Raw genomic sequence first — 26,109 nt, 5'->3', positions numbered from 1 at the left:
TTCAGGCAATTATGATTTACATAATCTGTGTTAATGAATACTGTGGGTACAAAGCTACAAAGTTGGCAGATTGACACACTATTTCAGAATCTTAAAGTTACCTTAAAATTGAGAAATGAGACAGCAATTAACAAGCGGTGAAGTACGGACACATTTAATCTAGGGCTTTCCTTACTTGCTTCCCAAGAGTCAGCACATTTAGCTTGGGCAAAACATCCATAAAAGGTTAAGTGCAGTAAATTAAAGTTTTGGTAAAGCTGGTGAAAAATAATTCCCTCAAGCTTCTATGCATTCTCATATCTAATCTTGTCACAAATCAAACTTATCATTATTCTTGCATAATTTAGTTGTCTAAATTTCCATTTTTTGTGTACTATCATATGGCAAAGAGTCATAGAACAAATGTTAGATGGATAGTTAGCTACATTCCTTTTTAAAATACATAAGCACACTGCTTATAAACATTATTTAAAAATGTCACATTGAAATGAAGCATCTGTAGAACTGAGAGGTCAAAGAACTATGTTAATATGAGTTTGACATTTCCCTGCTTACCCTTGTTTCTGTTTGTTTGTTTGTTTGTTTGTTTGTTTCTGTCTCCCTACACTTTCAGCACATTAATTGCAAAATGCTGCAAATTAAGTCATTGCTTAGATAAAATTTGCACCGCAGAGGCTTAATATCATTTCCTTAAGATTGCCTGTTTAACAATATTATGATAGAATGAGCTCAAGTGGTGTCTTAACGTGAGACTGGGAGCTCTATGGCGTACTTGCAATAAATCACTTCCTGCATTTGTGTTCTTTTTGAGGCCTTGAGAGCAGTTAGTCCTGAACTATGACTCCATACAGGAAAAGGAACTGCCTGTCTCTTTTATTCTTCACACTTGATCCCTAACTTGGCCTTTGACAGCAAAACCCTATTCACATCTACTCAGAAGTAAACTCCACTGAGTTTCAGACCCTCCAAGTGTCCCTATTTTCCAGGGACAGTCCCGGATTTACAGAAGCCGCCCTGGTTTCTGATTTGATCCTAGAATGTCCCGCTCTTCCTTAGGACACCCCTATTTTCAACAGAGAAATGTTGGAGGGTATGGAGTTATGTGGCCCCCAATCCAAGGAAATAAGTAACCATACAACCTTTAGAAGACAACTGAAGGCAGCCCTCTATAGGGAAGGTTTTTAATTTTCAATGTTTTGTTAGGTTTTTATATATGTTGGAAGCTGGATAGCTGGGGTAACACAGCCAGATAAATAATAAAATCATTATTATGGAATAGGACGTGCCTGTTTTCATCAGAGAAATGTTGGAGGGTATGGAGTTCTAGGAGGTTCACTCCAAGGTAAGTGGGTATAGAACTGTAGCCTAAAGTGCTTAAACTGTTTCATCACAGAACGTAGAGCCTAAAGGCAGGACTCTGAGGAAATGACTAGCACCAGCAGTCAAGAGTTCATTTTACCGGCTGCAGTCCTTTTTGAAAAGGGGAGACTAACCACAATGACTCATGCTCTAGCCAAAACTAGACTAGAATACTGTAATGTACTTAAAGTGGGACTGCCTTTAAACTTCAGCAGGCTCAATATGCTGCTATACTAGATTCCTGATAGTGGCATAGTAGTCAGCTTCATTCAGTATCATCCAGTGCAGTTCCAGGCTCAGTTGAAAATGCTGGTGTTAATGTTTAAAGTCCTAAATGTCTTGGGCCCAGGCATTCTGCCCCCACACTCTGAGAGGCTCAGTCCTGGTACAGCCACTCATAGGTCTGTGAAATGTGCAACCATAGCCTTTGCTAGGCTGCTTCAACATCTCTGGAATAGAGCTGTGGTGGGCAGTTATACGTCGGGCATTTCAGAAGGCCTTAAAAACTCATTTTATTTTATTGGCCTTCCCTTAGTAATTTTTTTTTGTCCTCCTCGTCACATGGAGGCTGTAATATTTGTATGTTGCTCAAGTTCTGACTCTGTTTTATTCTTGTGGATCTGTTTTTGTTTTAGTAATTGACCGATTTTTATAATTGTCACTTTTACTGTTGTAACCTGCTTTGGACGGGCTTCCCCTGGAAAAGCGGCATATTAAATATTTTAAAAGAAACATGCTAACACAAATGACCAGCAATGGCATTGCTGTTCTATCAGCTCTGATGTCAAGATTGCCTGCTAAATTTTAGCATCTCCACTGGGTGGCTAAAAACTACATAGACAAAGAAATACATTTCCTTTTCTCTCTCTCCATGATCATGTTTTTATGGATGAACTAAAGTATACCTACTAATCGGATATAATAATAAAAAAAACCTAGCACAGCTAGTGTTTGTTTTGGAAACTGATGTTCAGCAACAATTTATTGATGTCTCAAAAGTAGTTAGAATGCTGCACAGGATTCTGAAGGCATTTTCTAAATGCCTTACTTTTGATTTGGGACTTATATCTACCATGAACATCAGCCATCTTTACAATGATGAATGGAGGGGGATATGCAGAAATACAGCAACAGCCCTAAGCAACTCAAGGTAATTTTAGATGAGGCTGGAGCAAGAACATGTTCTTGATTAACTGAATTAATAGGAGTGAGATGACAGTAAAAGATGAGTCATCCATTTCATTTTTCCAATTGCCTAAGCATGCTTCCAAAGCAAAGAAAACCATTAAATTCAATGGGAATTATTTTTGGAAACATTGGTCAATCCTTAGCACCCCCCAATTAAGATCCATTGAAGACAATTAGACATATTTTTTCATATGCCAAACTGGTTTCTGTCCCATACATATTCTCTTGAAATCTAAAGATGCAATATACTGTATTTTTCGCTCTATAAGACGCACCAGACCACAAGACGCACCTAGTTTTTGGAGGAGGAAAAGAAGAAGAAAAATATTCTGAATCTCAGAAGCCAGAACAGCAAGAGGGATCGCTGCACAGTGAAAGCAGTGATCCCTCTTGCTGTTCTGGCTTCTGTGATAGCTGCACAGCCTGCAATTCGCTCCATAAGACGCACACACATTTCCCCTTACTTTTTAGGAAGGAAAAAGTGAGTCTTATAGAGCAAAAAATACAGTATATCTAAAATAAATATACAAAAGTAATGTCCAAATCATAGCTTTAGCTTACATTATATATGACAATTCCATGTTGAGTAATGTCCAAACACAAATCAACAAGTTGAAAAATTCTGACATTTTAATTACTACGACTGGCATTTTTTTCTGGTAAAAAGATGGAGTGCTGGTACTCATATATTAATAAAAGTGTCATGGGTGCCAGCACAAAAGAGTTTCTGCAAACCACAAAAAGAGGTGCTGTACTGATGAGTACTGTCTGTCACAAAAAAAGCCCTAACTATAATATATCCCTGTTCTGTCTGTTTAGTAGCTAGGCCATGGAACTGATACACTTCCTATTAAACTCCTAACATTTTTGTTTTTATTTCAAATACATTCTCTTTCTGAAAATTACATCAACAGTTCCCAACTGGAACATGTATGCTCACAGAGCAGGTAACCACGGTTTTTCATTATGTCCAAACTGGACCACTGATTATACTCTTATAACAAAAATGCATATAAACACCATCCATGTGGAAAAGAACTAAAAACTGACTGTACTTTATAACTTTCATGTTTTCTTAACTGTTTAAATCAGGTATTAGTGGATAGAGTTTTACATAATTATGAGGTGTACTGAACACGCACACACACACACAAAATTATATATCATTATACACCTACACACAAGATATCATTTCCATTGTCTTGCTGAAGTTTGCATTCTGCACTGCAAGGAACCCCAGTGGACAGCTTTGATCATGATGTGTGGCTACCAGTGCAATAAGATGAAAGTGAAGGTGGCAGACAGGTTCCAAATTATTAAGGTTGTTGAATCCATCAAGTGCATGAGCTCAGAATATGAGAGAGAGAGAAAAATATGTTGCAAACTGGTTTACAGGCAAATCCTACTCAGCACTTCTTTAACAAATACAAATAGTTACAGCCAACATATCAAATAGAACTGGTTCACTGATGCATCAAGATAATTAAGTCCTTTTTTTCGCTCCAACCTCCCTCTCTCCTTCTCTCTTTCGGCAACAGGATTCATTTAGGTGCTTAATTAAAAAGCGTATCCCCAGAAGGTTGGCGTATTCTCATATTATATTTCACTTTTTCCACACCAAGCATTTTCAAACTGCTGCTGTTGCTAATACAGTGAGTTAGAGAAAATATCTGCACATATGGCTCCTTTTATTCTCCTCTTTCAGAATTATCACTTTAATTTAATTATAGGTTCTTTTGAGGGGGGGGAACTTGGTAACTTTCAACAATATAGTCGCCAGCATGCACACATGGAACAAATGAAACAAAATCTGTGTAATATGCATAACCTTTGACCTCTACTTTCAAACCCAACTCTTTCACCATCATCCTCAGCATATAAATCTGTCAGTGCTGTGTGTGTCACCAGGGGACCTGAATGCTGTGCCACGAGGAGAATGGTTGCAGTACCTGACATCAGTAGAAATTTTCAGAATGCATAATTAAAGGCATAAGCCAGAAATGTTCAATAATCAGTTCATAGCAAGCTAAATGCAGAGATGATATATCAAAGTAAGGGAAGTTTAGTCGATAAGGGCATTTTGCCTACTTCAACCTGATATGTGGGGTTTAGTCTGGTAGTTATCTGAAATCTGGACTGCTATTTTATTGTTTCACTAAATAAAGTAGTTGAGCGTTCACAGATCTGGACCTGCTAACACCAGTCTCCTGCGATACAGCTTTGGATGAGAGAAAAAAAGAGCATGCTATGCAGGGTTATTTATTTATTTAAAAAAGAAGGGAATCACAAGACACCTACAAATGAGAAAGGACCTAAAGATTTCCTATAGCTCAGGGGTGTAGTAAGTCACTTTCCATCCTTCTTCATCTGGTTCTTTCCCCAGTTAAAAAAAAGCTTTTCGAGTAGTATACTGTCTGGTCTTTCTCTGCTTCTCTCCACTCCTTTGATTTCCAGTGCTAGAATCTATATTCTTTGTACTGCAACCTTGAGGTCACAGAGAAGAAGTGATCATATAAAATGCAAAGCACTGTTTAGGGAGAATCCTATCCACAAATGAGGTATCCTGTGCCCTATTATCACCATGGCCTTGCTCCAAGTTTTAATCTCTTATGAAGCATTATTAGCAAACATACAGGGAATAGGAACTTCACAGTGGTGGCCCCATTTTATAGAATTACTTTCCTAGGGAGAATTATCACAGCACTCCCCTGCTTGTGTTTAGAAGCCAGTTTATAGCCAAAGTCCTATACAATCATAGTGCTGGCAAGCAGGAAGTACATGTACAGTTTGAGATGCTGTGAATGTGTTTCCAGCAGCTGATTGTCCTCCTTTATAGCAAATAGAGTACTAAAGGGAAAAACAGCTTGCCTGGTCTGCTAGATTACCTGCTGTCATAAAAGTTTTCAAATAGCTCTATTCTCCCATGTCCACATATTACTAGAAGTATGTCCTAAAGATGCAACAGTGCACACAATTAGCCTGCGTAAATCCCACTGAGGTCTATGGGATTTATGCAGTTGATTTGTGTGCAGGAGTGCAGCCCAAGTCATTTCTCTTTAAGAAAGTCTTACGGAAATTTCATCATAAGGGATAGGTAACAGCTGGCTCTGCTTTTCTTAATCTGACATTATGGTTTTATTTTATTACATTCTGTAGCTTTTACTTTTCATGTATATTACTGCAAGTCACTGTAAGTTACCCTGAACTTATAAAGTACTGTATAGATATTATTATATATATAACTGCATTGTTGTTCATTTATGTGACTCCTTGGCTAAGCCCTATAAAATTGAATACGGTACTCCAAGGCCCGTAAGTTGTAGCTCACACCTAACAACTTCTCCCCAAGAAATATCACAAGAAATCTTGGCAGCTTGAAGAAGTCAAATATGCACACAGCCTGAGATGTTAAAATAAAGATTAGTAATACAATAGAAAACTATAATTATTTTCCCAGTTAATTATAAACATAGTTCTTCCTAATGCTTTATCCTCAGTGGTTTATTCGTATGCTGAGCAGCACATCTCTCTAGGGAGAGGGCTAAAAAAAAATCCATCAATTTCTCAATTAGTGAATTTGTTTTCCAAGTTGTAGTGGAAAGAGAAAGGAGAAGGCTCCAGAATTGCCCAAGGCATCCATGCCCTACTTCAAAAGATCAAGAGAAGAAACAAGGCAAAATGCTTGATAATTATGAAAATCATTCCAGGGTGTACAGTTTTTTGAGACAAAAGAAAAGACCCACTTTACTTACTAAAATGGAAAAACTAGAAGAAGTTTTCATTTAAATCATTCATTTAATTGGGTTTGGATCCTACAAAAGCAAAGCCAGGTTTGAAATCTGAGTTCTCATGAGACTGGCTGTCTAATTCTCATGGTGCAGTGCACTATGGAGTCAAGAGTGTCGCCATAAGCTTTAGGGAGTCTTTTTTTAAGCCAGAAAAAAAAATTGTGATGCAAAATTCAGCTAAAGAGGAGAGAGAAGATTGTGGATCCAGTAACATCCCCCTGCACCCCATACTACCCCTTCTCAGACTTTGATCCTCAGATGTTGTGTAATTCCAACCCCTATTGTTCCTGACCTCCAGCTTCACTGACAGGCGATGAAGAGTGTTGTAGTCCAACAACATCTGGGGAGCCACATTTTGGAAATGCTATTCATTGACCATAGTGTCTGCACAGAGTTCTATGTGCACAGGGTCCTATCCTGTGCAGGTCTCTGTGTAGATATTATGATCAGTATAACACTGGGCCCATTAGTGGGATGGGCTCTGCGACCATGACTACAATCCCTCCCTTGATATCCTCTGTAAACATCTGCATAGGGCAACATATCAGTTGAAGGAGCAGGGGAACCTGTGAACCATCCAAATTTGTAGCAAAAATATCAGTCTCCTATGGTCCATTACAATATCTTGGTCAAATAATTAAAAAGAAAGTGTCATGGATTTTTGTTCAGCCTTTGCTTTAATGCTTTCTCAGTTGGTATCTGCTTTCACATATTTGTGACTAAGAGAAAGTCAGGAAAAGAGAAAGCTTCATGACCACCTGGTAAGAGTTCCAATGGCTATGCTTCATTCTCCTCTTTCTGCAATGGTTTTCACCTATGTATTTATTACATCCACTATTCTATTTCCAGGACATCTTATAGTAGGTATAGTGAGCAGGACTCCTCTTTCATTCATTACACAGTTTAAATTAAATCAGAATGCCATATACAGTTAAGATTGAATGTGCCCATATGAAGTTAACAATCATAATATTATTAAAATTGCACGGGAAAAGCAGCATGCATAATTGAAAGAGAGAGTGAAGTGTAAAACGTTAATGTTAGCTAACCACTACATGAATGTTCTCCACAGATGACTACAGAAAGTCTTCCACATCCAGACACTGCTGCAATTCCCTCTGCTACAGCTGCAGAAACTTTTCTACAGGTAATCCTGTGCCAACCCTAACTATAGTTGTAATTACCGAATGTGAAAAACAAGAAGTTTACACAGAGCATCGTTAACACCACTATTTACACATCATAAGCCAGATGTGAAATGCAAATGCAAAGAAAGGAGAACAGCTTTATTTTAGAGCACTTGAATAAGGACCAGCCTTGCTATGAAATAATGCAGACCTCTCAAACCTTTTGGACTCTGAACCCCACAACCCAGTGGCAGCTATCTCACCACCATATGATTGCAAATAACATTCAGCTCTATGCATGCAATGTGCTGCTCCATGGTCGATATTTTTATTATTTTTATTATTATTATTATTATTATTATTATTATTATTATTATTATTATATGAATCCAATACTGGTATTAGAAGAGGGTTAGAAAAGGGCATGTCAGGTTCCTCCTAAAACAAGCTAATCACAAATGGAGGCACATATGGGAATAGATTGCTGTAGAAAGGAACATTAATATATTTCAAGACTGCAGTTTCCAAGTTAGCTTAGCAGTCTTGGTGGCTACATTAAAGCTATGACAATGGGAGAATCGGTACCTCTGACTCTGTCAGAGCTTCACAGCACCTGCAACTGAAATAATGTGAAGCAGTTGTACCAGACAGCAGATTCCAGAGGGGGCGCTATTTTGCCATCTTCGGTCTTGCTCATCTCTAAGAAAGCAGTCCAGTCCAGAACACAGGGAAATGTTTTTAGCTTCTTTCTTCACATTCAAAAAGATTGAAGAGTAGCACTGACTTCTAAGTTCACCCACATGACACCCCAAAACAGTCTCTCAGTATAAAAAATAAAGTGATCCAAGAGATCGTCATGCACAATAAACCTAGTAGCGGCAACTTCATAGACATCTTAATAGTGGCGACTTTATTGATCCCTAAAGTGGCAGTCCTCCAGATTCCCAAGACCCACAGGAATTCTTTGGACCACAGAAGTTTTTAATACAGTCGGGTTGCTGTTCTTGTTTTTTATATTAAAAAAAAGTTGAAAAAGGCATGTTGTATAATTGATGTCACTGTTTTCCATTTAACATAAAAGATTTTAAAAAAAAATAGTTTATTGAAATGCTTTACAAACTACATGTCCAAGATTTGAGGGGATTCCTGTGAATTCCCTGAACCTGAAAGAGGAAATATGCCCACACTGAAAAGGATTCTGGTACTGACTTTATTGGGTGCTCTATGCAAAGAAACCTAACTGGACAATATTCCAGGTGTCCTGGGAAACACCTATCCTTGTTGTCTTCTGTGGGGCCCTCTATGCACACAATGTTTTTTCAGCTGTAGCTGAAAATGTGAATTTCTGGTGTGTGTCTCTTTTACCCACTCCACTCCTTTTACCATGGTAACAATGAAAACAGGTTTCTCAGCCAGCTTTAATGAGACTGCTTGTTGTTATTGTATATATGGCATATAGCTCAACACATGTATGGAACTTCTTTCCATCATTTGTTATTGAGCCAACTGGTGTGTGGCAAGGGAAGTTCAAGAAGGCACTCGCTTAAAGCATCTTGCAAAGGAAATGGCTTGTGATGTAGCAGCCAAGGCAAATACAATGTAGAGACCTGATGCTCTAGTGCAAGGTTAGTCAGAATGTAGCAAAACATTCCCGGGGACACAGAGATAATTCTGAAGGAGATATTTTACAGTCATCTTCAGGCTATAATAATAGTAATAAAATGGCTGCGGATTTATTCTCAGTTTAAAAAACGAGCTAGTGATATATATCTCCGTATGATGGTGCTACTCTCTATATGTACACAGGCAAATTCTTTGGGCGAAGATTATGTTTTAGGCGTGCAGTGAAAGAGGTGGCAGGCAAGGGGGGTTAGAAACCAATGGACGAACATTTCAGGAAAGCTCTTTTCCTGCTGAGCAAAGCAAAAAGGAGAAAGAAGGATGAACTCCCAGGCACCTCAGCCTGCCAGATATGGCTAATATAAGCAATTCAACTAACTGTCCCATTCATAGTGCCTTGCCCCCTCCCTTTCCAGTACTAATCAGATTATCTTCCCATTTGGCTATCTCTATGGAGCCTGCTTTTGTTCCCCAATTAACCCTTTTATTTGTTTGTTTGATGTTATGAGATAAAGACAGTGCCAGCCTTTCAACATGAGTTGGAGCCTTATCAGCTTCTCTCATTAATTCGTTCAGTGAATATTCAGGGGTGAGGGTCTCTCCTTCTGGCTTCCTCAGTCTTATATCAGGAAAACCAGCATTCAATTTATATACATATAAAGTTAGTTGGCACCTGTCTGGCTGGGGAGACAACAGAAGAGCGTGTTTGTTAAACCTAAAAAGCCACCCTTCTGCTGGTGCCTAATCCTTCACATGGAAACTGGCTCCCCCGAAAGGTCCAGCAGAAGTGTGATGTCTGTCTCTCTTCTTGTTTTTGTTCAAGTGGTGGGGTTCAAAGGAGCTGAGCCAAACAATCAGTTTTGATACTGCCCAGAGACTGCAAACTTTGCAAAGGGTCCTTTTCATGGGGATGTCAGCAAAGGAACATCAACAGGGTACTGTGCACTCCAGGTATATACACAAATACTTAAGTTCATTTTGCTCTAGGAATTTCAGCAAAGCTTAACATTCTGACTCAAGTGGGGGGTGGGTGGGTTTGTTTCTGATAGCATTGTCCACATACTAATATTTGGGATGGGGCAAAAAAAAAGATCGCCCCAAATCCTGAGGGCTGGAAGTGTTAAGCAAGAGGTCACTTGCTCTGGAGGTGCCTCTCAGACATTTTTTATGCCTACAGTGGAAAACATAAATAGTGCCTTGAACTACTGTTCTAATATGGTACACTATCCATCAGGAAATTCTCCTTCACAAGTCCCCAGTTGAAATGCATAGCATCTGTGAGAAGGGAAGCATTGCGTCCAGCTCCTGTTCCTTTTGATAGGGCTTGCCCCAGGCAGCTTGCCCAGGAATGCTTCCCCCACTGGATTCTACCCCATGGGGCAGATCTGTCTCTCACTCAACTCTCCTGCCCTCCCACCCTTCATGGCTGCCAAAACCTGCCACTTGAAGTGGCTGTCTCACTTTGGCTCATGTTTATAGAGCTGCCCCTGGCATGCAAACGATTCACTCTCTCTGAAGTGCTCCTGCTGAAAGTCAAATTCGAGAGGGGTAGCCCTGTTAAGTCTGTTTCAGCAGATCAAACACAGAGAGATGGAGAAAGAAGGGGATGGGCAGAGAGCCAGCCTTGTGGCACCTTATAGGCTTCTGCCACAACAAACCTGCCAGTTATTAAGGTGGCACAAAACTAGGCAGGCGACGCATCCTAGCGAAGTCAAAGAAAATTTGTTGGACCTAGAGGAGTACCTCTGGCTGTGATCAATTCAGCTGAGGGTGTGTGGGGGATTTCAAATGGTTTTCTGCAGTGCTGTTTTTCTAGAAAAAGAGGTGCCGGAACTCACCATGAACACTCCCGCGGTTCTCTTGTAATGGCAAAGACACATAGCTGCATAGCAACACACGCTCAGAGAGAAGCCGGGACACATGAAGCGAAAGCCCCGGGTGCTACTGGCAAGGCCGGCAACAACCCTTTCCTTTCTCCTTCCCCAGATATGCCGAGGGGAGGCGAGGGCACGGGGGACATGCCCCGCCTGGCATCCTGACCCTACTCTGCTAAACTGCGAAGTACAGGCGCCTGCGTAGCAGCACAGCTTCACTCCGGGCCGCTTCCAACACTCCCTTCGCCACTCGCGTTTCAAACGCCTCACCCGAGGAAGCGAAGCGATCGAGCTCGTCCCTCACTCACCTATATATCCACACACACACTTTCCAGCTCCAACCAGAGGAGATCGCGGGTTTCCCCCCCCCCCCCACAGTCCTAGAGATCAAGCTGGATTAGGGGAGAGTCCCTCTCGCTCCCCATCTCCTGGCGAGGGGAAAGGGGGGAGAGCCTCGTTTCGTAAGTTTCTCCCTTGCAGAAGCTGCGTGGATGGAGAAGGAAGAGGCGAAGGTGTGTGCGCGCGCGGGGATGCCTGAAGACATCCATCCACACATCCATCTCTCTCTCAGGAGCCACCAGCCCCATGCGGCGCCTCGAAGGCGGCAGTTCTAAGGCTCGGGAGACGGGTCCCCTTTTGGATTCGTCGGCACTGAACACCGAGTAAACACGCCCCAAAGGTGTCGGGGCCACTTGGGCAGAGGAATGTAGAAGTAGCGATAGCGCTTAATAAGAGAGGTGCTCCTCCCCACCCCCGTCCCGAGCTCGCCCTGCAGGTATCCATTAACCTGTGGAGAGGTGAGCGAGGAAAGCGCTCGCTCTCGCCTTTGCGGGGTTCTGCGGGGAAGATGCACAGGCGGGCAGCGCCACTCAGTCCAGCCTGGGCTGGGCGGCCAGCGGGCCGGGAAAGAACTCTGAGGAGCCGAGAGAGGGAGGGAGGCAGGCAGGCGCCGCCTGGCCGAACAAGGGCAGTCTTACCTTGCGCGGCGGAGCCGGGGCTGCTGGCGCTCAGGATGGCCAAGGCGGGCAGCACGAGCATTTGCAGTAAGTATCCCAGTCCCAGTCCGTAGCGGGCGGCGGCGGCGGCTTCCAGCCCTTTCGCCATGGCTGCTGCTGCTGCTGCTGCTGCTGGGGGAAGCAGCCAAACCCCAAAGCCGAAGTCCAGCTCGCCGGTGCCCCAAGCCCACCCTCCCGCCCCTACTTTCTCCGCGGTGATGGGCTGCTGCGTCGGCCACGGGCCCACCTGGAAGCGCCGCCGCCCTCGCGACTTTTCCTGAGGGCCAAGCGGAGCGGGAGCAGTTGGCGAAGTGGCCCGAGACTTCAGAGAGAGGCGCTGCCTCGCTTCGCCTCAGGAGAGGAAGCGCGCGCGGCGGCGGCGGCAGCAGCGCCTTCAGGCAGGCGGCACACTTGGGCACAGAGGGGCGCGCGCGGGTCTGAGGTGGAAGGAGAAGCAGCCGCTCCGAAACGGGCTTCGCCCGCCAGCCTCGCCGACTCTCTTCCCTCAGCCGCCTTGACTTGGCCGGTAGACCCAGCTGGGGCTGCTCCTCAGGCAGGACGGGCGCCCTTTCGCCCCAAGCGCGAGCGGCAAGAGCGGGGTCCGGGCGGCGGGAGCTGCTGCTGCTGCTGCTGCGAGGTGAGCAGGAATGGTCATTTCATAGTCTGGCCAAGAAGTCTGAGGGAGCTGGAGATGGCAGAGGCGGGAGGACCGGGGGGAGCGGCTCCGGCTCCGGCAGCATCCTTCTTCCCAACTCCGGCCGCGGGGACTCAACTGGAGGCGAGGCGAGGCAGCCCCGCAGAGGCACACGCCCCTGAGCGCGGCGCTGCCTGCGTGAAGGCGAAGCGAGAGCGAGAGAGCCGGCGCGCTTTTCCCCTCTGCCTCTCCCCCCCTCGAATGTGGTACACGAGCTGCGGAGCGGAGCCCTGGCGGAGGCACAACGCGCTCTAGCCAATGGAGCGCCGCTTTCCCAGGGACACTTGCAAAACCGGAGCTGGACTCGCGGACGGTACTGGCTCCTCCCCCTGGCTGCTGCTGACGCGCTTCCCTCAACTCGAGAGTAGTAAGACGGTTGAGGGGCAGCGATCCTGAACGCAAATATGGCATGTGTTGCAATCCTATACACACCACTGGGAGTAAGTCTTCTTCGCTCATTGGGGTTTACTCCTAAGTAGGCAGGTATAGGCAGGTTGGACACTTACTTGAAACCAGACGTGGGTAATAAGGATAGATGTTGATATTGTGCCTTTAAAAGCCCGCATGCTGTGATTAGGGGGGGATGAGAGTAATAAGGGAAAGGAATCTCACCACACCCAGAGAACAGATTTCAGCAAAGGTTCTCACCGCTGATGCTGAATGGTGACCACACCCAGAAAACAGCGGAGCTTCTCATCTAAGTGGCTGTTAATCCCAAACACTAGAAATCCTAATGAATTTAGAGAGATTTGTTTCTGAGTAAACATGCTTGGAAATGTGCAGTTGTGTGAGTAAACAATAGGAATATATTCATGAGACTGGATTCATGAGGGATACACCCACCTCTGGGGTCTTGCCTTTGTGGTGTCAGGTGTCCTCTAACAGCTGTAAAACAAGAGCAGCAGTTTTTTTATACTACCTAAGTTAGGTCTCTTTGGAATGCGATAATTCTAGACCTTTGCCACAAAATGCAAAGGAAGTAAAATAGTGCTTTTGAACTGCTAGGTTGGCAGGAGCTGGGACAAACCACTGAGCCTCTTGGGCTTGCCGAATGGAAAGTTGGAGGTTCAAATCCCCATGAAGGAGTGAGCACCTGTTGCTCTGCCCCTGGAATGGTGCTGCCAGACAGAGTAGGCAATAATGAACTACATGGGCCAAGGATCTGATGTGGTCTATGGCAGGCAGCTTCATGTTTTAAAGCCAATATTCTCCAGAGAGAGAGAGAGAGAGAGAGAGAGAGAGCGCAAGCTGCTGCCCTTCCTATGGAGACAAGCTGCAGCTTGGTTCCCTCCAGATTTTTTATGTGTATTTTATTTATAATATTTATTTTCCACATTTTACAAGAAAATCCACCCAGCTGCTATCTGCTAGAAAGAGGCAGATATTATCCCTTTACCTTCATCTAGTTCCATAGAATAATAAAATGTAGAGTTGGAAGGAACCATGAGGACCATCTAGTCCAACCACTTGCAATGCAGGAATCTTTTGCCCAATGTGGGGCTTGAACCCACAACCCTTAAGGTTAATAATAATAATAATAATAATTTATTATTTGTACCCCCACCCATCTGGTTAAGAGTCACATGCTCTACCAACTTGCACTTCTTTGCCTGTAGTGGATGCAACAGGACACTGTTTGTAAGAGTGGGGTGAGTCTGGAGCCTGTGTATGGTTGTTATTGCCAGATCAGATTGCCTTCTTGGGAACTCATTGCCTGGCCTTGTGCTTGTGGCGGGGATAACATCATCATAGTAGGGCAATGGGGTATTTGTATAAGGCTGCAGCTATGCGAGTACCATCCCTGGGGAAGAGCATTGTGAAGACCTGGCAACACACCAGAAGACACCAAGCACTGCCAGGCTTGAACCTATAGGCTGTAGTGAGGCTCTTTGGTCTGGAGAAGGCTACTTTACAGTCATTTCCTTTGGAATATAAAGAACTACTGCGTCAATAAAGTGGTTGACCAAAGGGGAGAACAAGAAACCTGAAAATGTTGTAAATAATGTTCCAAGGGGAACATTATGAAATACCCTGAAGTGATTGACAATGAAAGCATCTATCTATCATTGATGGATTGATTGATCGATCTCCATTATAGATACTAATTAGGATAAGAATCTCCACTTAAAAATGTGCTGAGAAAGGTTGTCCAACAGACACCGTGCAAGGGGCCTTCTCCTGCAGAGAGGAAGTGATTGGTTGGGATTTTAAGGGACAATATGATCCTTCAGTTCCCATATATATTCTTCTGAGGATTTCTGCTTGGGGCAGTTGTATGTTCTGCCTACTGAGTCAGGAAGAGCAAAACATTTATTTCTTGATTAGCTGTGTTGATCCTGTTGTCTGGCCAAAATACCTGCCTGTGATCCGTACAGCTGCTTTTAGGCCAGCTAATGTAAAAATGGATTGCCTCAGTAATAATCAAAACCTGTCAACTATGCCTAGAGTGTTTGGTTTGCTTAGTGGACAAACAGAGCTAGAGGGGTTAAGATGCTTGCAAACAATTGTCAAAAGCCTATTATGTGGGTCACTGCATTGTGCTGTAATGCACAACTTCTTGTTCTGTACCTGTAGATGCTGCTGTGGCTTTAACCAATAAAAGCAAAATAAACTTGGCTAAACACGGCCTGATTTGACTTGGCAGCCTTGTTTGTGATTATATTTTTGTAAAATCCAGAGTCCACTCCAAGAGAATATGCATCTCCTAGGGAGCAAAACATTGAGCAGGTTCTCAAGAATACATTTTTTTTGTTCTGAGTGGGCTCTGGTGACCTGCAAAGTTAGGCACACTATGCATTACCAGCTGAAAATGCAGCTAATCTGTTGTTTTTCTCAGATGGGATCTAAACTTGGGGGGGGGGCATAGTGTTTCCTAATAAATTACAGGATAGATTTAGGATAGATTGTTGCTAAGGCTGTGATGGGTACAGAGTAACAGGAGTGTGTACACAGCCTATGTGTAGGGCAGAAGCTTGTATCCTGTTTTTGTGTTTTTAAGATGAAAGACCTCCAGATTCTTGGATTACCCAATGCATGGCATTCCTCCTTTCACCATCAGTCAGCCCCCTGTTTGTAGCTCTCTATTTTCAATAGTCTGGGAGTCATGACCAGATGGCAGTATTGGTAGCAATTTTTAGACCCAGACAGTTTAAGGACTTTTCCCTAAGTCATGCATGAGGAGCGGACGGTTCCCCCCATCATTTTGCAGTTTGCCAACCACGTAGCCACTCCCCGATAACTTCCTGTTCCTTCAGTTACCATGCAGTTCTTAGAGGTAACATCTGGAAGAAAGCCCTTTGTGATTCCTGCTATACTGTAATTGTAGCAATAGGGAAATGAAAAAAGGATCTTTGCTGCAAAGCTAACATTTGAATAAGGAATGAGAAATGAAACCAGAATGGATGTGCAAATCTTTGTTTGTTGTGGAAGACAAAGTATTCCAAAGGAGTCAGAGGCTGATCCACTGAACAAATTCATAAAGTAGTGGAGATGAACTGTGATGGCCAGATAGAGTATTAATACCCAAAAGGTAAAGACACTGAAAACTTGGACTTTCCCCAACCATTAGAGGGTTTCACCTTCTTCACTGGGTGCTTGTCTCCAAACACATCCATGCCCAAATACACCCTTTCCCCTTCCTTGGTCATGAAATAGGATGCTCCTTGATTTGTTTTTATTTTCCCCATATGTAAAAGAGTTCCAATTATGACAAAATTGGCTTTCTGAATGAACATGTATTTTTGTTTTTGTTTTTTACTAAATATGGTCAAATTGCTTGTCTGGAAAGTGTCCTTGAACTTTGATCTTACCTCTTGTTTGCTTAAATAGAGTGGGGTTTGTGGGTTTCTGCAAAAACTAGCATACACATTAGTTATTCCAGGGGCAAAACTAGGCTTTATTTCAACCCAGGTCAAAGAACCAGTTTGGCACCCACACTGACACATTTGTGTACACACACACACACACACACAGGCTGGGAGCCTCAATGGTGCCCCTTTGGAGGCTTCAGCCAGGGCAAAAAAACCTGGCTACCCCCCCCCCCGCTACGGCTCTGGTTATTCTGTCCATTTTTTGTTCTAGCCCCACCCAGTATTGACTTCTGGCCCCGGGAATGCTGCCCAGATGGGAATGTGGACCTCAAACTGAAAATGTTTCCTCACCCCTGCACCAGATTCAGTGTAGGAAGCCTATTGTTCTCCTCTGTTGAGGGCCACGGTCTCTCATGGTTGGTCTGCTACAGGTTCCATGCCAGTGGTGAGTGGGGCTGAAGTCATTGGGAGGAAGAGCCAGAGCAAAACATCTGTGGAGTCACCCTATCTTCCTCATTCTGTCTCTTCCTCTTCCTCCTCCTGGCCCAGCTGCAGTGCTGGGAAACAAATCACTCTTGCCAGAGATCTGACCTAATAGTTGGCAGGTGCCCTTTCAAATTAGGCTGAGGACTGCATGTGGTCCAAGGCATTACCAGAGAAATGTACGGAGGATGATATGAATTAGCAGGGGCCATGAATCCTCCCAAACATTTATTTCGGCCCATAAACTGATTCTTAAAAGACATATGCAGTGGGAAAGCAGTTGGCTGTAGATACTTCTGTGTTCCTTTGCTGCATACACTTTTCTGCAATTAACTGATCTCCTAAATGCACACCATTTATGTAGTTCCCCACCACCATTTACAGAAGTGTAGAATAAAGCACTAGCCCTCTGCTCCCAATAATGTGCTGTTTTAATGTGCATGTGCAATATTCCCACTTGTGGAATGCTTTCCCCTGGTGGCCTCGTTAACATCCTTTTGGTGCCAGGTAAAAATGTACATCTTCTCCCATTTAATCTGACAGGTTATGACGATTTTGCCATTTATTGATGGTATGTCTTTTGCTGCTGAAGTTTCTGCTGCTGTTCTACAGGGTCTGTTTTATAGATTACCATAAAAGCCATACCGTAACATATTGCTCTTTTTCTGATGTTCTGTTACACTTTAAATTTTGCAAGTTGCTTGCAGATGCCTTATGTGGCAAGTGACTTATAAATCGAAACAGTAATAACAAGTTAATATATAAAGAGAAAACAAAGCACTCTACTTCTTCTACTTCTTCCTATGAGATTATCCCGTATAAATCCCGAAGGGAGTTCTCCTTTCTAGAATCCAAGCAGTTGTGAGTTACATAATGTGCCATCAAATAGCGAGAGAAAGGAATGGAAACAACTTTGTGCTACTATGTATGAATTGATTATTTTTTATATAATTGCTAAAGGCACCAAATGGAAACAAGTTTTTTTCAATAAAACCATGTGCCTTGGTTGGTATCTTGCAGCCAAACTAGACTCTGGAGAGCAAGCAATGGTTACAGGCAAGCAGGGGTGCCAACTGGAATAAAATATGGGTGGGGGGCAGGTAACCACCACCCCACATAATTGGTCACAAGACACAGCACTATTTGAATGGAAATGCCCATCAACTTTGTAGAGGCCCAGCTCCCTCAATTATTTTAGTGGGGGGGGGGGGCTCAGTTCCTAGGAGTTGGCCCTATGCAGGCAAGAATCTGCTGGACCTGGACAAATTACAAGTATCTGCAAAGATTTGATCAGTTGCATGGGCGTAGCCAGGATTTGGGGGGGGGGAGAGAACCGACGTGATTGGTCAATTAGTTAAGTATTTCTATTGTTTTACTTGATTGGGGAGGCAGCAGCCCCCTTGGCTTTGCCCATGACCACCTGCCTATTCCTACTATAGATCACATTTAAACTAGCATGCAACGTCGGATGTCAAACTGACAATGAACCGACTTTCCCTACTGCCTAGTGGAGTGGAATTGAAAATGTTCTTTCTTTTTTTAATGGTTCTTCTGTAATGTGACGGTGCCTCCCTTGCTTTGTATATATCTTTCCGCCGATTTAAGTTTAAATGCTGTGCACCGATATCCTCATTCATACACACGTCTCCATCCCTCTGTATTTTCAAGCCACTCTGCCCACGACGAAGTATTATAGAAATGGAGAGGGGTGATGTAGGACTGGGGGTATCCTGATTCCTAGCCGAGCCCTCGTTCTACCTAACGGCTTGCAATGCCCCAACCCCCTTCTCTACCTGGCTTGTCCAAAGTTTAAGCCCCACTGGGTTCTCTGGGATTTACTCCCAGATAAATGCGCACAGCATTGCAGCCTTCGCGAAACTCCGAGCAAATCGGACGCGGCTGCTTTTGAGCTGCGCGCAATCGGAGCCCTGTTCCAAATTCGCTTCTCTCCCTCGTCGTGCCCTGCCGATGGAAGTCGATCCAGGCTCCCTCGCCTACTAGCACCGGCAGGGTCGAGAAACCTCAAATCGCGGAGAGTCAGGATGCTTTGAGATTTCTCTCCCCCGCAAGCCGCACCACCACTTGACCATAGAAGCCCCGGACTCTCGCGCGTCGATCCCGCCTTAAGTGCCTCCGCACGAGAGGCTTCCGCGTAGGCAGGGCAGCCCAGAGTGTGCCGGTGCGCCTGTCGGATAGATCGGAAGCAGGGCGCGAGAGCCTCTTGATCGAACGCAGGAGCCGAGGTCGAAGCCTCGGCAAAGGAACGCTCTGCCCACCGCCCGTACAGCCGAAGGAGTTTCGCGTTCCCGCAAGACACCAGCAAAACCCGAGCTGGATTCCTTGATCGGAATGGCGTCGCCATGTTCCGCAGTAGAAACACGGGGAAAGAAGGTCGGCTCAGTTTGGGGGTCTCCCCCCTTTCCCAATAAGCTTCAGAGTGTGCTTGATGTTCATCGCGTGACGACGACAGCAGAGGGCAAGGATGGTAAAGGGAACCGAGAGCGGGGAAGGCGAATCACCTTGCCTTTGCCGGGAAAGAAGCTCGTGCGGAGCTGACTTACCCGAAGGGCAAAAAAAGGAGACTTCTGGGAAGTTTCCCGAGACTTTCACACAGGTGTGATGAGTCCTTAGCCTTCCAGGTGCTGCAGAACTTAAACTCCCATCAGCCCCAGCAGACATGGCCAATACTCAGGGGTGATGGGTGTTGTAGTTTAGCACCATCTAGAGAGTCAAAGGTTTCCCACACCTGCGTTTAACAGGTCCTTCGCAATTGGAAGTCCAACACATGCTGCTCTGCCTAGCAAGGGAAAATATTGTGTTATTTGTTACATTATTTGCAGCTGCAGTTTTGCTGCTGCATTGGAGGTAGGGAACCTCAGATCCAGGGGATCAATGTGGCCCTCCTGAGAGCTTTATCTAGCTCTCAGGAATCTCTGCATTCCATGCCATCTACATATGTTCTCTCCTCAGCCTTGCTTTGCACCTTCCGTGAGTGATTTTGCCTGGCTGGAATGTGTCCCTGAACTCTGGGAACACCTCTTTCTTCTCTGGGTGGAGGCTCAAGACGGATGTGAGACAGCTGTGCATAGAAACTAGCCTACTGTGTAAACGTAAAAATTATCCTTGTTGCTCTGTCCACTTTTGCCTTTGGCCCCACTCACCACTGGTCTATGGCCCATGGGAGACTGTCCAGAAGGGAAAGTGATCCTCACCCCCCCCCACTCCACTTGGCCATAAAAGGTTCCCTCTCCTTTGGTATATGAAGTTAAAGCAGGGGAGTCCCGCCAGAAGAAAAAATAGCTAGTGTTGTGAAATCATTAAGATTTTGATGCCCAAATGTCACTTGAACCACTTATTCACTAGATGGCTGCCCTTAGGCAGTCAGGGATAATACTAAGACACTTTGAAGGGTTTGAAGATTTATCATCATCATCAACATCATTGACTAACAGCAGTCTTCAGCCTCCATTTCTTATGTAACCAAGATTTCACCACCCACACAAAAGAGAGAGAGATGCAGTTTGGGCAAACTCCAGGGAACCTCAAGGCTTGCTGAGCCACAAAGCATCTTTAACTTCCCCTTAAGTAGGGAAGCTCCTCTAAACAGTCTCAAGACTGAACATGCTTGGTGGCTGTCTGATGCTTGGGTGACAACACAGAAAAATGGGTTGGTGGTGGTGGTGGTGATGGAACGGCCTGGTCGGAATACCGATGTTTTCCCTAACCAAAAGTCATTTGTGTGTGTGTGGCGGGAAAGGGAGTAGGTTTGTTTCACAAGAGTCCCAAATAAACTTTAATTGTGCCACTTAAATTTGTTGTGTGATTGAGTTCTACCCCAAAATAGTCTGGAAGTACCTTCAATCCATTCACACTTTGTTAATCATTACTTTTTGAGGGAGAAAAATGGTACTCTAAGTGTTGTCAGGATTTCAGTTACCACAGAGTAAGTGCCACTAAATTCAGTGGGTCTTACTTTTGAGGCTATATATATAAGATCAGACTGAGCCTATATGGAATAACCCAGGGCCTATCCAAATGGCCATTTGTTAAAGCTGAAACAGGTCTCTCTCATGACTCTGCAACTCAGTTTTTATTCAGGGACATTTTCAAATATCCACTTAGGCACCCATGAAATCTACACAATCACTTTCCACACAGCCAACACAATAGCTATCTATATCACATTTTCCAAGATACAGAGCTCTATGCTTTGGTCAGAAAATGTGATGCACATAGAAAAGTATTGTGCAGGAAGATAAAGACTGATGACTTTGCATCAGCATGCATGCAATATTCATATGGATCTCTACTGGGAGATACAGTCCATCTTTTTGAGACAGGAGACTGGTAATTATGAGTATTGTGATGAGTATACAATAGCCTAAACATAAAGTTTCTGGTAAAGACATAATAATGACATCATTAAAAAACATTATGCATTAATGCATAATATGTAACAAAAATCAAAATCACCATAAAAGCATAATGAAAACAGAGTTCAGAAAAATCAAAGGTGTATATTATGTGTGGTACATTTTGTTATGCCTCATAATAATGAGAAATATGTATGAGCACAGGTCAAATAGTTAACCTAACTTCCATTTTTGGAAGCCAGACATGTTCTTTGAGTTTAGATGTGTTCCATGTACGCCTTATTCCTCATATTACTCTCAGTGTGTATTAATGACTTGTCCCAAAGTACAGTTGTCACCCATGGCTAAGCCTAAGGGCCTACCCTGAAATATCAAAGCCACCTCACATGTAACTTTTTCCCTGCATGGGTGTAGGAAAATGTGTCACGTGTACCTGGGATTTTCCATTGTCCATGGTTGTTTACATGGTGGGATCCATAAATATACATTTCCCTTCCTGTTCCTCTCTACACTCAGATATACCCTTGTAGGGAGAATGTTATGCATGAAGAGGCTTTCCAAGGCCTAAGGTGAAAGTCTTGAGGAGACCCAAAGCCCAGTTTCACAGTGTCCTGGAACAGATCTCTTTTCTGTCTGTCTCAATCAGGTCCAGAAGACTTTGTGAGCGTTTGCTGCTTCAGGACCTCAAGTGAATAAATATGTATAAAGTCAACTAGAATGACACAAAGAGCATGAACCAGATGGGCCAGATGGCTTCAGGCAGAATATGACTCGATCTGACATAGGGTATTTCCTTAGGGCCTCGGTAAGCCATTTTCCATCTTTGAAGTTTGTCTCTCTGTGTGTGATAATAGGTACTAGGCAGAGGATGAGCAAAGTCTGAGTAATGTGTAGTGGGATCCAGCAACTTGTCAGTGCTCTGCTGGATGCTAATGCTGATAACAGGAATCGTTGACCAAATAGCTTGTCCTCTCGGGAGAAACACTGCGTGAATCATTATTAGCAAGGGAACACACAAGCATTTATTCTGCTTATACTGGGGAGTTCAAGCAGCTGACGTTAAGTTTCTAACTTGTATTGTTTATGAAAGATCTTAATGCTGAAGTGGAGAAGGATGACGTATTTGGTACAGTGCCATCCGGTTCTTCTTTGGTAGAGCACCTGTGTGGTGTAGTGGTTAGAGTGTTAGACTAGAATCTGAGAAACTGGGGTTCAAACCTCTACCCAGCTATGAAACTCACTGGATGGGACAGTCACTATCTCTCAGGTGGTTGTGAGGATGAAAATGAAAGTGAAAGGAGGGCCATAGATGCTGCTGTGAGCCCCTCAGAGGAATATAATGCAGTAATCAATAATGCAGTGTAAATAAACTTGAAAGGAGAATACTACTGTGATTCCCTCTGTTTCTCCTGCACCACCTCTGCTGGATATGCCACCCTACATAACAGGTATGATTTACTGTTTTCATTTCACTGGGAGGCTATTAAAAGTGATTGACCCACAAAAAGGGGAGAAGGACCTTCTCTTTGGCTCCTTACTTCTATCATTTAGTGCTTAGAGCACTGTCTTACTAATGTTATCTCACACCGTAAAACAAAACAAAACAAAAATGCAGGAAATGCAAATCAGAGGATTAAAAACATGGGCACCTAATGCATTTCTTTTAATCAGAGATAGGGTCAGGAAGATTCACATTTGACTTGAGATCCTGGTTGGCCTTATAGTGAATTAGCTTTGATGAAGACTTGGGAGTCTGAGAAGGGCAGCATATGGTGGGTTATCTAATGTATTATTTTTGCATTTTTACTGTCAGGGTAGTTGAAGAGGTACTTGATGGTTTTTCTGCTTCAGGTACCAAAGTAACCTGACCAGATTTGGATACTATGGACCAGGCTTCCTCAAACTCGGCTCCTCCAGATGTTTTTGGCCTACAACTCCCATGACCCCTAGCTAGCAGGACCAGTGGTCAGGGATGATGGGAATTGTAGTCTCTAAACATCTGGAGGGCCGAGTTTGAGGAAGCCTGCTATGGACCATTACTAGAGGGAAGGGTGCTATTTGCTCCCTTGCCTCAAGCACCAAAATGTCTTGGCTAGGAAGCTGATTCTTTTTGATCTTGCTGCTCATGGGACCCACAGTTCTGTACAGTTTCCAAAACATCCTAGCTGTATCTGCTACATTTAAAGCATGGTCAGATATTTGTCTGAACGATACCTCTGTATCTGTGGACAGGGATTGGGACACACTCACAAACTCCACTCCCAATGTCTCCATGCATGTTGCCCAATGCGCTCAGCTCCTGATCATTCCCCTGCTGAGCAGGGAAGGTCTGCAGGAGTCCCTGATTGCCTGATGTTTTCTATTCACATTCAAGTGAACACAAGTAGACGTCTGTTGAAGACGTCCTCCACCCAACATGGCAAAAGTTTGCGTGTCCAGGGGAATGCTGAACACATCTATAGTCCCTTCCATATATGATTATAGAATGTTATAATACTCCAATGTGGCAAGAACGAAAAGGGAAATCCACTGCTTTGTAAAAGATGCCACTGAAAATGAAAGGAAAAAATAATCTTAGGAAGAATGAATATAGTATGATAGTTGAATATAATATGAAAAACAAGATGAAACCAAAGAGCACTGTTACTGTATCTGAAGGAGCGTCTCCACCCCCATCGTTCTACCCGGACACTGAGGTCCAGCGCTGAGGGCTTTCTGGTGGGTCCCTCACTGCGAGAAGCCAAGTTACAGGGTACCAGGCTGAGGGCCTTCTCAGTAGTGGCACCCGGCCTGTGGAATGCCCTCCCATCAGGTGTCAAAGAGAACAACAACTATCAGACTTTTAGAAGACATCTGAAGGCAGCCCTGTTTAGGGAAGCTTTTAATGTTTGATGCATTACTGTATTTTAATATTTTGTTGGAAGCCGCCCAGAGTGGCTGGGGAAGCCCAGCCAGATGGCCGGGGTATGGGGTTCACTGGGTGACCCCAGGGCCAGTTGCAGACTCTCGGCCTAACGTACCTCACAGGGTTGTTGTGGGGATTAAATGAGAACAATGTGCACACCTTGAACTCCTTGGGTCAAAAAAGGTCGGCTCAGAAGTGCTATGAATAATAAATAAATAAATAAATAACAGAATACAAGCAACAGAATTACTATTTGTTTCAATGGAGCAAAATTAGAGACAAAATATTAAAGTAAATAAAGTGTTAAACCACAAACTGGAGGGGAGATCTTTGACCTACTCTGCTAACAGTATACTGTATGTGAAACACAGCTAACCATAAATGTACATAGTAACTCCTTAAATTCCTTTGTCTACTTGGTTTTCCTTTGAAATAGCTTTGTAAAATAGACAACTTTTCAACAGAGAAAGAACTGAAAAATAAATTTATTGACTTCTGCCTCCCTTTTCCATTCCCGTGATGTAAGAAACTCTGCTGTTGGCTATACACAATACATTTAAAGCACCCCCCAAAGAATTATGGGAAATGTCTTTTAGGGGATCTGGGAATTGTAGCTCTGTAAGGGGTAAACCACAGTTCTCAGGATTTGGAGTGTGTGTGTGTGTGTGTGTTAAATATATGGTGAGACTGCAGCACAAATTAAGCCTTAAAACTTGAGAAAAGTTGCTAAAACTGAGTAGGAGAATCACTCCAATCTATGGACTCAAACCAATGTTAATACAGGTCCCCCTCTCTTTAAATATTCTGCAAATAAACCCAGTTCTCCCTCCCTGCTCCTGTCCATAACATCTCCTGGCTGAAGAGTTATACACACATAGGCAGAAAACATACAGCTGTCTTTGCCTCGGAGCTTTCCATTGCTTTTGGCCTTCAAGTTCACGGATAAGTAAAGCTCCTGGCTCAGCAGCTTGGCAAGCTTGGTTTTGAAACATATGGCATGTGACAGGCTGGAGTTGGACAGCATTTGCTTGGCCCATAGATTGCTTCTGATTCATGGAGTTCCATCAGACGCTCGCTGTGGATGTGAGCATGCCATGCGTTTGTGCTCAGCATGGCTCTTTTGGACAATGTTGATATCGAAGGACTGGATTCCTAAGGATGCAGTCAAAATTGAAATGCAAACAAAAGGATGAAGAATCAAACTGAACTGTTGGCTTAACATATAATCAGGGTATTAAGGACTGTCCCTGGATATATTTCGATACAACTGAGTGCATGCTACCATTACCTGGACCAATGCCTGTGGTGGAAAAAGGAAAGAAGGCAGGAAGTAACCAGTTATAGGGAGTTTATTTTGGGGAAAGACCTTAGCTCAGTGGTAGAACATCTGCTTTCCATAAAGAACGCCCTGTTTTCAATCCCTGGCATCTCCAGGTAAGGCTGGGAGGCAACGCTGTCTAGAAACCTAGAGAATTACTGCCAGTCAGTATAGGAAATAGTGAGTGGGATGCACCAACAGTCTGACTAGCAGCTTCCTATATTCCTATTTATTTATTTCTTAGGCTTCATCAAAAGGTTCCAGGGCATGCTACAGCAATATAATAATGCAATCAGAAAGAAGTAACAAAAAGCGATATACAATTATAACAGCAAGTAAAAGGATTCCAAGGAAAAGCAGTGTGGTATAGTTTGAACAAAACAGAAGATGTGGGACTTACAAAAAATGCCCTGTCGAAGGCCACGAGAAAAAGGTGCTTCAGCGTGTGTTAAAAGCTGAATTGCTCCTGTTGGGAGAGAGTGAACCTCTTTAGTAGGGAAGATATAGCCAGTGCCTCATAGTCATTCTTTCTGATTGCTCAGCAAAAGTGATTATATGACTTAAGCACCCTTAGCA

General features: G+C 43.7%; 1 protein-coding gene across 3 annotated transcripts in view; it reads right to left on the bottom strand.

Annotated features, from left to right (window-relative positions):
* Window positions 1-13,832, bottom strand: part of UNC5C (unc-5 netrin receptor C) — a 312,921-nt gene extending 299,089 nt beyond the window's left edge. For 2 of the 3 annotated variants that reach the window (XM_083571131.1, XM_083571133.1), the window contains exon 1: window positions 11,934-13,831. In XM_083571131.1, the coding sequence (XP_083427257.1) occupies window positions 11,934-12,060 (127 nt within the window). In that variant the 5' untranslated portion in view covers window positions 12,061-13,831. Of the gene's footprint in view, window positions 1-11,933 lie in introns of all 3 variants that reach the window. The other variant, XM_083571132.1, reaches the window with a different exon arrangement.
* Between the last annotated feature and the right edge of the window lie 12,277 nt (window positions 13,833-26,109).

The sequence above is a fragment of the Podarcis filfolensis genome, assembly GCF_964270895.1.
Source record: "Podarcis filfolensis genome assembly, chromosome: 9".
NCBI lineage: Eukaryota > Metazoa > Chordata > Lepidosauria > Squamata > Lacertidae > Podarcis > Podarcis filfolensis.
Note: the sequence above shows the minus strand (reverse complement) of the source record. Positions and strands in the feature narration are given on the sequence as shown.